At 42.0% G+C, this 14572-nt stretch overlaps 1 protein-coding gene across 2 annotated transcripts in view; it reads left to right on the top strand.

Annotated features, from left to right (window-relative positions):
- The first annotated feature begins 9702 nt into the window (after positions 1 to 9702).
- The window catches only part of SLC44A5 (solute carrier family 44 member 5), a 61905-nt gene continuing 57035 nt past the window's right edge, over positions 9703 to 14572 (top strand). Inside the window, exon 1 of one of the 2 annotated variants that reach the window (XM_054294569.1) lies at positions 9703 to 9888. In XM_054294569.1, the coding sequence (XP_054150544.1) occupies positions 9852 to 9888 (37 nt within the window). In that variant the 5' untranslated portion in view covers positions 9703 to 9851. Of the gene's footprint in view, positions 9889 to 9962; positions 10211 to 14572 lie in introns of those variants that run through there. The other variant, XM_054294568.1, reaches the window with a different exon arrangement.

Here is a 14572-nt window from a genome sequence, read left to right as displayed (position 1 = left end):
ATAAAAAGCTGATGATGTATGTAAGGCATCCTGTCATATGTAACAAGCAACTTCACCTGACTGATCATGATTAAACACCTGTAAGAATGCTATATAATAAACATAGTTGCTAGCTGCAGGAAGTGCTTCAAATCCTACAGTGATCAGAAATGAAACATTATTTCTAGATGCTTTTGAGATTTAGAGATTTAGAGATTTTTGAGATGCTTTAGGATCCATACCCCTTAAGTAGTGAATGAGGTCCTTTTTGAGGTGAAGAGACAGCTTTGAATGGGGTTGAGGACATCCCTAAGGCAGTATACTGAGGGAATGTTGACATCAGGAAGTAATGCAAAACACAGCTATTTGGTTTATGTAGTGAAATCTTGTATTCAAGACCTCAAGAACATTTTGGAGTGTTTTTAATCCAGCTTGACTGAGTGTTCCCTAGTAAGGGGTTGGAACACTTTGGGTGCACTCCTAGACCATGTCTTTGAGTAAATTTCATCCAAAAATCAGTCCATGTGCTTTGAGATCTCTCTGTGAATCAAGTAAGACACCGTAAGTAGGGACAATTTGGAAACTTCATTCAAAACTACACTCCTCACCTGATCTGAACCGCTCATGTAGACAGAGACTGAGAAAGTTGTTGTCTGAAACTGTCAAATTGAAGAAATTGAGTCAGGAATACACAATAACATTTGATGTTGTCCTGGTTTGCCTTACACTAGAAGCATCTTTGCATGTGAAATTTGCTACTTGCTTCTGAAGACAGATGTCTGTACTTCCTGGAAGCAAGCTTCTGTAGTAAAAAGCTGCTAACCATCTGCGATCTCCTGCAGGGTTGTAGACATTAAAGAAAAGAAATTGTTCCACAAAAAGGAAGGAAAGAGTGCATAGAGCCAAGACAAAGGTATTCCAGGACATTTCCACTAAATGATAAGGTTAATGTTCTAAAATCAGCTGCTCAGTATGCAGCTTTCACTGATAAAGCTATACCTTTGCTTACCTTCCTTCTCTCCTTCAAATTGGTTTTTTTTTTTTGCTACCTCTCTTCACATCTCCTTGGGTAAACAAATGAGAATTCTTTTGGCAATATGTTGTCAACATAGTTTTCCCAAGGCCAATCTGGAGGAGAAAATTCAAAACCCAGATGGTCCATTTCTGCTAAGTGCTTGGGATTAGAGGGGTATGAAGGATGGCAAGGTTATTGTCAAAGCCTGAACTAGTAGAACTTTGAGGTTCAAGCTTATTTACATGAGGAGTGAGAATAGATAAAAATTTCCACAAGGTGTAGTTAGATTTTTTTGCCTGTCTCTCTGAAGCAGGAAATACAGCATCTGCCTTTCATTTTTCAAACGCTTAATACTGTGTCGTATTTCTTAATTCATATTCCTCTGATAACTTTTACTGCAGTAAGAATTATATACTGCTCAGTATGTTTCTTTATTAACCTAGAATACTCTCTTATATATTAACCAGCAGAATGCATGATGCTTATTGCTGAAATGCATAATTTAGCATTTCAGTAAGTAAATGTAAACACAGCATTTACAGTAAGCACAGTAATATTATTACATTACAAACTACTGCTCATTGTCATGGTTTAGGAATGGTGTTCCCCAATATATTGCTGATGCTGAGAGTCTTCAAACTATGCTCGCTCGTTCCTTCTTCCCCTCCTCCTGTGGCAGGCTGAAGAGAAGAATATAGCATCTGTTTCTTGGAAGGGTATTCAGGGCAATAAATCCAATGATAAAACATGGAGGGAGACACATTCTTACAGGAGCAAACTAAATGGATTATGTGCACCAGATTTGACACTGCTTATTCATAATCTGAGTTTGTGCAGTCAGTTAATAACCTGATCTCTGAATTCCATTTCTGCAAATTACATATTTTTCCATGCTCCTCCACTAAACATATAAAAGTATAAATTGTATTGTGTAATGTTAGATATAGGGTTGCTTTGTAATGTTGTGGTTCAGGAATGGTACTCCCTGATTTACAGCTCCCTCCGTGACTCTTCAAATCACTCTCACTCCCCCTATGGCAGGCTGGAGAGCAGAACTGGAGACACATAAGGTCATGAGTTAAGACCAATTTACTGGAAACTGCAATGGGATAAGAAAAATACCAGTAACTGTAACAATAATAATAAAAGTATGCAAAAGAGACAGAGTGATTCATATGCAAAATGCTCATTAATCCTAACTACTACAACCAGAAGCAGCCCCTTCCTCCTGCCCCAACAATGGTGAGGTGGCAAAGAATAACCTCTGGGTCCTGGCCATGTGCCTCCTGGCCACTGCAAAAATGAACCTGGTCCTGGCCAGAACCAGGATGCTTATCCCTTAAAGTTAGCAACTGTATTCTAGGCTGAAGTGTTATTTTTTATTAATTAGCAATTATTACTAATTAGTAATAATTAAGTGTTAGTAATTACTAATTACTAATTTTAAGTGTTTTACTGGTTGGGAGTTTTTTAAATTGTTAACAACAAACAGGATTTTACCATTTTTTAATGAACTTTTGTTTTAGAAATGGAAAGCAAATGAAATTTTTTTGCAGTGATTTATATATTAAGAGTTACTGAAGTTACTACACAAAACAAACGTAGTAAAATTTTGTGTGTAGGTTCTGAATTCATGATCTCTAAAGTAGAATAATTTTTGATGTAGTGCAATGCAACAAGCATGGCAACTTCTTCATAGTTATGACCTATTTTGCTTTTCTTTGATCCCTGATACAATAGTAACTTAAAACATCTTAAATCAAACATTTTTTTCTGAATTTCTGTTGCAAGCTCTTGTGATTTTTTTTAGTTTGTCTTGAGTTGTCTTGGGATTTAGTTGAGGAGCTCGGGGTGGGTGGTTAGGGTTTTTTTCCTAGAGTTTTCATGGTTTTTAAAACAATAAATTTATTGGGGAAAAATAAAAAAAAGGAAAGCATCTCTGTGGAAAACTCTGAATGATCTAAATCAAGACAATGTGATACTTGAATTGAAGTATTTTGAGGTATATTTTAGATTGTTTAATTTCTGGGTATCACAAACAGTACTTAATGTCAAATTTTCAATATCATTTAATCACAAAGTCATAGCTGCTCTAAGTCTTGAAAGTTTTATATTTAACTACTATTTGTAAACACACCAAATATTTTTCCTTAATGTCATCAAACCACACTGGGTTACACTTATGTGACTATCAAACATGAACCATAAGGAAAGAGAAGGGACAGATGTACAGAGCTTGAGAAAAAATAAAAAACAATCTGTGGCATCCTGTAATAATTTTGCTCTCTATTGACTTTCTGAAGAAAAAGAAAGTCAGTAGAAACCTGAGAAGATAATTTTTGAACCATGCCTTAATGTAAAAATCACCTGTCCTAATTTTTTTTTAAAGTACGGTGAGACTTTTTCAGGACTAGCTGCGTTAAGAAACAAGTGCTTAGTTAGACAAGCACGGCTTTTGCTTGCATGAAATATGAAAACAAGTTGATCATTAAGAAAGAGAGGTAGGCCTAGCCGTGTGTAAAGGAAGTAACGAGGAGATTTTTGCACTAAACATGCTGTAGCTGGCACTTTAGTAGCCTAAAAATCTTTAAGATACATTGTTTGGTACATTTCTCCTTGTAGAATCATATATTAGTAAAAGTCCAGTTGTAGTGAACATACCTCTCGCAAATGAATTTAACACTTGCTTGTAGGTTAGAACCCAGAACAGTGAAATTACAACTCTGCCAGCCCAAGCTGACTAAAGGTGAGGTACCACATAAGCACCACCGTGACACTATGGTAGGTGGGATTTTAATAAAGATTTATATTGTAAAACTCCATTTGTGGCTCTGCAAGACTATACCAATGCTATTATTTAATACTATACAAGAACCAAACCATGTGTGTTGATACAGTGTTGACACTAATTTTATAGTAAGACATGTATACTGATTTTTAGTAAGTGCAGCAAATGACAAAACACTAAGCAAAATATGCCTTAAATCACAAGAGTTCAGTTTCTATAACAGCTGACAGAATTTACGCCTGCGTAATAAAGACAATTCAATAATTATGATAGCTGTTGCTTGTTGTTGAATTGTACAAGGTAGAATTTAGAAACACTAGCTGAGGTATAGCCCTATTGAGGCACATGCAGTGCAAAACGAAAGAAGGGGAGATATCTTGGGTTGGAGATTCTGGAAGAAGAATGCTGGGATTGAGAATATGAGCACAAGAAGGTGGCAATTGAGATTTTCATCTGACCTTCATGTGACAAACAGTGAGGCTCTTTACAACATGAATAGCTGAAGCTTATTTTTCCGTGGAAGTAACAAGACTTGTACTAGGTGAGACCAAAGATCCATTTGACATAGTCTCCAGTTTATGGGAGTGCAACAAAGAATGGTCAGGAAATGGTTCCAGGTCATTTACCAATAATGTAGTGATTTTATAAAATTTTTTTTTCTAAATTTTTTCTACCCTCCAAAAATTTTTCAATTTATAAGTTTCCTGAGCTGGAGGTGATGCCTTTTTGTGTAATAATGCTTCATAAATGTCTCTTCCATTAACTTGACTGGTTGCTTTTTGAATGTGTTGGGAACCACAGCTTAGTTTCTGCAGTATGAAGAACCACTCCAGGTTGCTTCTTTTTAATCAGACATCTGATAATTTCATTTGTAGTCCCTACTAGTTGAATTCAAACAGGCACATTGAAACATAACATCTTTGAGGCAATCATCCTCTTTGGGTCTAAGATTTGATTAAAAAGAAGTGTTGATATCCAAATAGCAATTTTTTTTCCAAGCTGAATAATCATCTTTGAGTACTTCCTGCAATGTCTTAGCTTTGTGTCAAAGAATCAGAATCATAAAGTCACTCATGTTCTTGCAAAAAGATAACAGTGTAACTTCCATGGTCTTTTTGAGTGATTTTCTGTTACCCTTTTTTAAAATTCCTCTGAACACCAAAGTGAAAATTTTCGTGTATTATCTATGATAACAGGATGTGGGATGTAATGGTCAACTCAAAGCTCATCTTTGTATGTACTTATTTCTCTTCACCCCTTTTTCCATGCCATTTTACATTTTATTTGTCCTGAGCTTCTCTGAAATTCTTTCAGCCCCATAACTATTGGCATAAAATTTTCCTTCTTCAGTATTCCTCTCCTTTTTAAAATCTTTGATGAGTATCTGGAACAAGAGTCCCAACATACAAGCCTTTGAGAATCTATGGGTGACCCCACCAATTAAAAAACATTTTCATGAGGTTATGTGGAAGGAAAATGTGTGCTCCTTTAAGGATATCTGGTCATGAACCTTTTCAGTGCAGAAATGGAGGAAGCCATAAACAAGAACATGAAAGACCTGACTGACAAATGATGAGGGAGTCAGGGATGACACACAAATCAGTCGTACTAACTGATGAGGAATGTTTATTTCAGTACCATTATCTGATCAAAGGTCTTGTCAAATGAGATAACAACAAAAGGTGGAAAGCCATAAACAAAATGTGGAGACACACACTTGACAGTCAAAGACAACAGTGATAAAGACAAGAAACAAACTGCCTCTCAATAAACTGCAGACAAACTGGGACTTTGCACCTGATAAGATGCAAATGTGAGGGTCCATGATGTTGGAAATGGATCTGTGGAGCTATTCAAACTAACGAAGGAATGTGCAGGGGAACTGCACCTGGAGGAACAGAGGAGAAAGTAAAGAATGGACTATTAAATGGACCAGTCAATGTTAAAAAGGGCAGTAGGTACACTTGTCTGACTGAGCCCAATCTCACTCTCCCATGTGTATGTGTGTTGTAAGGATAAAGTGGCAACTACTGAGGGTCCTCTATGAGTGGATTTGGTACCAAGGTTACATTTGGGGATGTAAAGTGCCCACTGGTGCTGCTGGTGTTGGGGAGGTCTCGTTATCTGCTGCTGGAGTGGTTGGAGGTCTCAGCTGCCAGCTGCTGAGGTGGGCACAGTGAGTGCGTGTCCTGAAATTCTCCTCCTGGGAGGGGCTGCTGTGGGTGAGGTGAGTGATGGGTTCAGCACCAGTAGCTGGAGTGTGACCACATGTCACAGCTCGTGTGTGGTGCTGGATTATCTTCTCCATAGTGGGTGTGTGCATTTCTCATTTCCTGGCAAACTCCAAGCTGGACTTGCCAATGAGTAGGAGACATCAGGCCGTCAGACAGGCAGGGATCCATTCTGCCCTCCATGGCAACCTGTGAGTGTGGAGTTCCTGTGGGATATGTGAGTGCAATATGTTTGCAGCAAGCATCAAGCTGAACCAGCCTGGAAATAGGCTCTCCTGAGGCAGGTAAGGAGCCTGGGGTCTGGCCAGGAGTACTGGGGGAATGTGCTTGGGCATCCAGGGAGTCTTGTGCGTGCCTGCACTAGTGACCCTCTGTCTCTGCCAGCCCAGAGGAGGAGAGGACGTGTCTGCCTGTGCTCTGTGCTGGGGCTGAGGGCGAGTGCTGCGTGTGGGTGCTGCTGAACACTGTGCACCACAGGCAGGGAGGCAGCAGCAGCCACGTCCCTGCCTGGCAGGGACCCTGCGTCCCCGGGCACCGGCGTGGCCTCCAGCGGCAGGGCAGGGCAGGAAGGGTCCTGGTGCTGCAAGGAGTGATAGGCCATTCTAACACCCTTTAACAATTTTCAGCCATAAAATAACTTTTCCCTCTATGGTAGATTATTTTATTTAAAACTTTTTTCATGAGGAGCCTTGTGGAATGTTTTCAGAAATCCAAATAACTTGAAAATCAGCTGTATGCCCTCATTTTCATGGCTCCTTGGGAAGTCTTCAGTAGTTCTCTGAGCCTTGACTTCTCTTTACAAAAATTATACTTTTCCAATATATCACAGAAATCTTTCTGCATTATTGTAGTTTTCATTATTTGCAACATTCAGAGGCATGGTCAGCAATTTTATGGATTTTTATTGGAAGTATTTTCAAAAAATTGTGAAAATGCTTATCACCTTCAAGTCTATATGTGCATAGAAGACTTAAGGAAAATATCCTATTAACTCTACATATTCTTTTCCTCCTCTTGGCCTTTAGACAAAATATTCTTTTTGGCATCCTTTTTTGCAATTAATAGTCAAATTCTTTTTTGGCCTGCCTTACTGTTCTTTCACACTTAACATGCCAAATTTAGTGATCCTTTATGATTTACTCACTTGATCACAATTGTTCCCTATTTTGGTAGGTTATAGGAGTATGGGTATATTACGCCTTGTTTGTAGCTACTGCCCTTTTCATTCTATCTAGTCCTGGTGACTTCCTTCTGCCATATCTCAGGCCCTTCAGAGAAACATGAATATACAAAGATGATCTGCTATGTCTCAAAGTGGTCTCCTTACATAGCCTTCTATCTATCTGAATAGCTGTCTTGTAGTTTTTAGCACTATTCTAACATTTTGAATGCTTTTTAGCAAGTTTTCTCTTTATTTTAGTGTATTTTTTAGTAGTTCCTTGGTTCTGGTAGTCAGAACCAAGTAAAAATTTACTTCTCCTGGAGGATATAAATACTATATTATATAAACTGTATAGTATAGACACAATATAGATATTGTATAAGCTCTGTATTATATATATATATAATATGTGATACTTATGTATCATAGATATTTATTTGTAGAACAGGCTATACTACCTGTATTACCTATGTTTGTTTTTGTTGAGATTCCAATATCCATTCTTGAAGGTAGGCTGTTGTTGTGGTTTGACACTGCCCGATGCCAGGCACCCATGAGGCCATGCCAAACAATACAGCTATATACTATATATCGATACATTCCCCTGCACAAGGGGTACAAGCTTCCTCAAGCATGCCACTAAAGCTCTGACGATCAAATCCGGTCATGCCTGCTACCTTTAGGTTGCCATGCCTTATCAGAATGAGCCAGAATACATTAATACACTTCCTTCCTTCTTACAAAGCTGTCCTACGCTGCATTTCTCATGTTCGACTCAGTCTTTGACACAAGAAGATCTTTTTTCTGCAGGTGAGATTGTCAGAATTGTTTTCCTAGTCAGCATCACTGAGATTAAATAAGAATTTCTTCTTAGCAAAGTACATCAACCCTTTTCCACATCAGGTGTTTACTTGAGGTCCATTTCCTGGAACACAAACAGGCATCTTGGGTAGCTAGGCTAGGTAAGTGGCCTAGTGGTTAGGGAGACAGGTTAAGAAGGAGCTCTCAATAAATTTGTAGACTATAAGCAGTGCACAGAATCATAAACCTCTGCCCAAATTTATGATCATGAATCAAAATCATAAACCTCTGCCCACTGTGATAAAATGGGATGAAAGGAAGGAAGCAAGTACTCATTTGAAAATATATACTTAAAAGTATAAATTCTAACAATTCTATATATGAGGGGGAGGAGGAGTGATTCCCCCAAGTATTTCCACTACTACCAGACAAAACTACATCAGACAAAACTACATATGTATTTTTAATATAAAATTTTAATATGTCCCATTTCCGGTCAAACCACGACATACATATACTTCATATTGGAGTGATTGGCCTGAACTGAGACCGCTAGGAGGATAGATAAGGTCATAAATATGCCTGATTTAATTTTCTTGAAACTAGCCAAGGCAGCTACCTCTACAAGACCTGATGATGCACACACCTTGTATGTAAAAGGCACATACTCTCACTAATGCACAGATGATTGGTTTACATTTCCATACAAGCAGAGCAACAACTTCCATGATCTATGGACATTAACTTACTCATCAATAAATGAGCCATGTGCTTTTGAGGTCTTAAGCCAATTTTAGGAAGGATATCTTTATTTGCAAGCCTTGGAAAGTAACTTTTCCTCCAAAGCTCATGTTTGAAAATACAAGTAATGGCTGATAGGTGCACTTCTGTCATTTCAAAATGTTTTGTCTTATAAAATACTCTGTTGTCTTGGACTTAGTGACAACAGATAATAACATCATGACATCTGCATATAGTGGCCTTTTGCTGTAGTGATGATTTGTGCTGTCACGACTGTAAAAGAATCTCAGCAATTGGACTGATTGCTCGTAAGTGGCCTTTGTCCCATTCAGATAAAACGCATGGAGGAGGATGGCAACTGAAGGAAAGTTTATGACCAGAAATGAGTATTTCTCAGTATTGAGGGTGTTTTTTGACTGAATCATGAAAATGCCCCAACCCAGGCCCAACACACTTCCCCAGTCAGGGACAGACGGACGGCTGTCGCTGAGCGCGTAGCGCTTCACCTGCTCCAGCCCCGGGAGCTCGTGCTGGGCAGGAGGCCGCTGCCCGAGGGCGGCCCGGCCGGGCCGGCGCTCAGCACGGGCCGCACGGACAGCTCCGCCAAGGGAGGCGCTTCTCGGCGGGGCCCGGCTCCACGGCCGGCCGGCCGCTTTCCACCTGCGGCAACAGCTCCGGCCTCTGCGCAGGGCACGGGCACAGACACCCCGCTGCGGTCAGCAGCGGCTGGCGCGGGAGGATGGAAACCGCCCTGCCAGGTACGGCTCGCTGGGTCCGGCCCCGCTCGCTGTCCTCAGATGCCGAAGTTGCCGCCGGGCCCACGCGAAGTCGGCGACCCGTCTCAGCACCCCTCGGCGCGGCAGCTCCGCCCGCACCCCCCCTCATCTCGACCCGGGCAGCGGCACCGCCCCCGCGGGTCGGCGCAGGCGTCGCCGCGGAGCCGGCGGGACGGGAGGGTGGGCGTGGGGTGCGGGCGGTGCTGCGGGCGGCCGCGGCTGAGCGGAGCGGGAGGCTGCCCGGCCGCCGCCGCCTCTCATGCCTTCGCGGCAACAAAGAACGCGCTGAGCGGCGGGGGAAGGCGCCGGGCCCCTGGCTGTGCCCCGGCAGTGCCGGCGTGGAGGGCATCGAGAGACGATGGCGAGGAAGGGCGAAGCCTCCGCACATCTCTACGGTGAGCGCGGGGCACGGCGGGGCGAGCGCCGGTGCTGGGGCGGGGGCGGTCGGCGCCTGTACTGTCCTCCGGCCTGTTTACAGCGTAGATCCGCCCGGCCGAACAGCGGCGGCCGGAGGCAGACGGAGTTTGTGCCCCTTGGCGAATGTGGGGGCGCGGTGGCCGCAGAGTCCCCCGTGTTGGCGGTAGACCCCGGGACGCCGGAGCGCCTGGCTCGGCCTGGAGCAAAGCAGAACGATCGGTTCAGGGAAAGAGCCGGTGGGCGCAGAGATGGGGGCGGGCAGACCTGGAGCTTCCGCCGCCGCCCTCGCCGCGGGAGCAGGTGCGTTGTGGCCGCTTTGTCCGCGTTGTGGGGCAGAGAGGGGCAGGTGCGCACGCCGGGCCGGGCCGAGCCGACTCGGGTGTGGGGTGCCTGAAGCGGGGCCGGGGGGCGCCGGAGCGGTGCGCGGGGCCGGAGCCCGCTGAGCGGCGGTACCTGTGGGCTGCCGGCGGTACCTGTGGGCTGCCGGCGTTCGCGGCGTGCAGCGGGAGCTGCCCGCTGGTGCTGCCGGCCGGCGCCGCGGGAAGGTCACCGGGGGCACACCTGCGTGTTCGGGCTCTGCTGTAATTGCTCCTTGGAAAGCCATGCATTTGCGATGAGGGGCACGGGGTTTGCAAAGCTGCTTAGCTTGTTTGAAGGTGTTGCTGCAAACTGATTTCCTCTTCCAATGTGCGTGATATTTCCGTGGCAAAACAAACGTGCAGAATGAGCAAACCCCCCTCAGGACTGGTCTGCTGCTCCAGGAGCCTCGAAGGCCTCCAGCAATGAGCCGAAAAGCACGAAAGCATAAACGTGGCTTGGTAAAGCAGCCTTTGCCTCGGTACCATAGGCATGCTGGTTTGCACCTTGGAAAAATCTGTTTGTTAATTCAATGACATGATGTAAACCTTGATCTGACTAAACGAAAAACCATGGCTTGCCTTCCTTCGGAAAGGGGAATAGGAAAAAAAAAAGCCTTTAGGGAGGGAAGACAAGCCACAAAGCTATGGTGAAATAAAAATTGGTGAGTCTGAAATAATTTAACTTCTGAGAGAATCTTTTTCTACTCCTGTGGAATTCAAATGGTTTTGCAGATTACTGCAGTGGGAGTGTAGGCCTAAGATCATAGATACTCAGCAGTGATGGCAGAAAGAGTGGAAGTATTATTCTGGAAGAAGAGCGGGAACACAGTATTCAGAAAGGGAAAAATAGCTTTCTAATAGAGTTCCATAAGTACTATGTATGCTTCCTCATTTGCTATTTGTAAGCAAGAACCCTCTAATAAAGTCATGATCAGTGATACTAAGTGTTTTACTGTCATTATATAGTAATCTTTTAAACTTCATTTTGAAAGTATGTTACATGGGTAAGAAAGGGTGAATCTTTTTATTCACCTTAAGGGAGGAAGGCAGCATTCTGAAGAATTGTAGAATTTTGTCTAATTGAGCTGTTTCATCAGTGGGTTTACTTCCTTTTAGTTCATTTACATGTATGGGTATTAATAGTGGTGATGTTTATTGTGTTAGTACATTTGCAGAAATCCTGAGCAATTACTCTGCTCTTGTGTGTTGGGAAGCAAGGTTTTTTCCCTTATTAGATTCCATAATGTTGAGGACTTACAAAACGGAAAGTGGAGCATTTTCAAATTGAGCATATGTAATATAGTTTTCCTTTTAAATTAGATTGCTGTAATAGTTATTCTCTTGACTTTGTTGTCTTTGTCGGCAGCTAGTTAGTTATTAGCCTGCAGGTATATTTTTCAGAGGAATAGATGTCCTAAACTTCTTTCCTTGGAATCTCAAGGATTCCTCACAGCATTTATAAATGACAAAGGCAAATACTTCTCAAAGCTTTTTAACTTGTGTCATCAGTCTGATTCTTTAGAAGAGATTAGTCAAGTGCATGGTTTAGGAGTGGGGTTTTGTTTGTTAAAGAAAGCAGTACTTTTCGTTAATGTGACTGCAGTATTAAATGCTGTCAGGTGACTGTTGAAATGAATGTTGAAATTATTTTTTACTTCATTGTAGAATCAGTGATTGTCCCATAAACAATTTCCTGTAGCAGTGAACTGCAGTTCAGTTTTACCTTAGAAATGGACACTGAAGGCCAAAGGGATGATGAAATCTTTAACAAAAACTTTCATCACTATTTTGAGAAACATTGAGAAGGCTCAATTTATTATTTCCAACTCAAATTCATCTAGCTTTTTTATATCTGTGTTTTTAGATCTTCTCTAGGAAGAAGTACTTACCCATGATTTTTTTTGCCAGTAATGGATGCAACCAAAACTTGAGTTTATAATTGTGATTTCCTAGTAACTGCTGTGATCATGTTAGGTTTCTCCTAAGAAGAATTCTATTTTTTATGTTTCCAAGCTAGGGAAGTTCTATTTCACTTGGGACAGCTTTTGAGGAACTGTGACACTACCAAGATGTCATTTTTGTCACTTGGCCTGCATTTACCATTCTTAATTTCCTCCACTTATGTATGTGTACCACCCAGGAAGGGCATCCTCAAACTGAAGAAAATGGGCTATTTATCCTCAGCAGTGTCGTACTATATGGAAGCTATTGGCTGTGACACTACTGCAGATAAAACTTCCCTAGCTACTGCTGGTAAATCCTTGTGTGTGTGTACGTAATTAATTTTGCCTTCTGAGGTTCAAATTTCCTACCAGTGGGGTAGGTTCATATCAAAAGTGAAACTCAATTTAACACTTTATTAATATTTTAATATACTCAGAAATGTTGGAAGTAGTGAAATGCAGATTCAGATGGCTTATACCTTTCTTCTCTACATAAGTTAGGTCCACTTCATTTAGGCTTTGTTGTGCATGTTTTAGGTGGGATAAATAATTTACTCTTTGAGTAGATCTGCTAAACCTAGTTACAGAGCTTCAGCCATACCTAATTTTGCCAGCATCCTAGTTTTACATAAAATGATTCACTGTGGAATAAACTTGGGAGACTGGGAACAATTTTAAGTCTTTTAAACACTTTGTAATATGTTCCCTGTTGTTTTTTACTGCAGACAGGTCTTTCTGAGTGAAAACTCTCTCTCTCAGCATGCTGCTTCATTTTTTGTCTGGTTCTGTCGTAAAGTCCTCCACACCATCCTTGTCCCAAGAGTTACAGTCACTAGTTCAGTATCCATGTGAGAACCAGTAAGGAGTAATGTTCGCATTGAAACCAGTGCTATTCAGAATGTGCATCAACAAAATAAATGAGGTCAAGTGCACCCTCAGCACAGGCTGCAAATGACACCAAGGTGGGTGGTTCAGGTGATGCACTAAAAGGAAGGGATGCCATTTGGGGTGGGGGACGGGGGGCATGGCAAGCTGGAGGATCTGCATGAAGTCAAGCAAGGCCAAGTGCAAAGTCCTACACCTGGGTCAGGGGATCCCCATTATCAGCACAAGCTGGAGGATGAATGATTTGAGAGCAATGCTGCAGAAGAAGGACTTGGGATACTGGTGGATGAAAAATTGGCTGTGGACTGTCAATGTGCACCTGCAACCCAGAAAGCCAGCGGTGTCCTGGGCTGCATGAGAAGAAGTGGTACAACAGGCTGAGGGAGGTAACTCTGCCCCTCTGCTCCACTCTGGTGAGACCCCACCTTCAGACCCTGGAGGTACTGCATCTGTGTCCAGCATTCCCAACACAAGCACGGCAGGGATCTTGGAAGATGGTTAACAGGCTGGAGCACCTCTCCTATGAGGTGAAAAAAGGAAAGGTCAAAAGAGTTAAGATTATTCAGCTTTTTGATATGTATAATGGGGGTTTGTGAGAAAGATGGAGAAAGATTTTATTATACCTTTTTTTAACCCCTCTTTTTTTGGTTGGTTTTTTTTTTTTTTTCCCTTTTTGTTTCCCCCAAGATTTCTATTGACAGGACAAGGGGCAATGGTTTTTAACTGAAAGAGGATTTTGGTTGGATGTAAGGAAGAAATTTTTTATTCCAAGGGTGATTAGATGCTGAAAAAGGTTGCCTAGAGAAGCTGTGGCTGCAGCATCACTGGAAGTGTCTAAGGCCAGGTTGAAAGGAACTCTGAGTAACCTAGTCGAGTGGAAGGTGTCCATTCCCATGACAGAGGGTTGGAATGAGATGAGCTTCAAGGTCTCTTCCAACCCAAATCATTTTGTGGTTCTGCGAAAATATGAAAAGTACTCCATACCAGAGATGATTTAGTCAGTAAGTGAATAGGCAATAAAACTGGTAGGATTTAAGTAATACGATTTTTCCTCACCTAGTGGTCTAGCACTTTTTTGTATTCTTAAGCCAAATTAATTACTGCATTTTCAAGTCCAATTAAGATTCTAAAGTATCTGAAAGTATCCAGGTTCTACATTTGCTATCCTTTAGCACTCGAGTGTTGTGCATCTTTTAGCTTATTGACTTAAGCTGAGCCATGCTTAGTAGTGAGGTATTGGCTCAGCCATGAGCAAGGACAATACAATCAGAACACCTATAATCAAGGAGATTAATGGAACTGTTATGCATAGTTATACTCTATTGAGTGGGTTATGTATAACAGTCACTGGACATTATCTAGAAAGAGTTTAATAAGCTAGGCTTCTTGTTGACTAATTAAACTTGGTTATATTTTTTAACAAGCAGGATACTAATGTATAGTTGAGGGGAAATTCTCTCTACTACCATCCCAAG

This window comes from Melozone crissalis, unplaced genomic scaffold (assembly GCF_028551555.1).
Source record: "Melozone crissalis strain CALT ecotype California unplaced genomic scaffold, PUWL_Pcris_2 ptg000254l_1, whole genome shotgun sequence".
In the NCBI taxonomy this organism is placed as follows: domain Eukaryota; kingdom Metazoa; phylum Chordata; class Aves; order Passeriformes; family Passerellidae; genus Melozone; species Melozone crissalis.
This window is presented reverse-complemented; position numbering and strand designations above follow the sequence as displayed.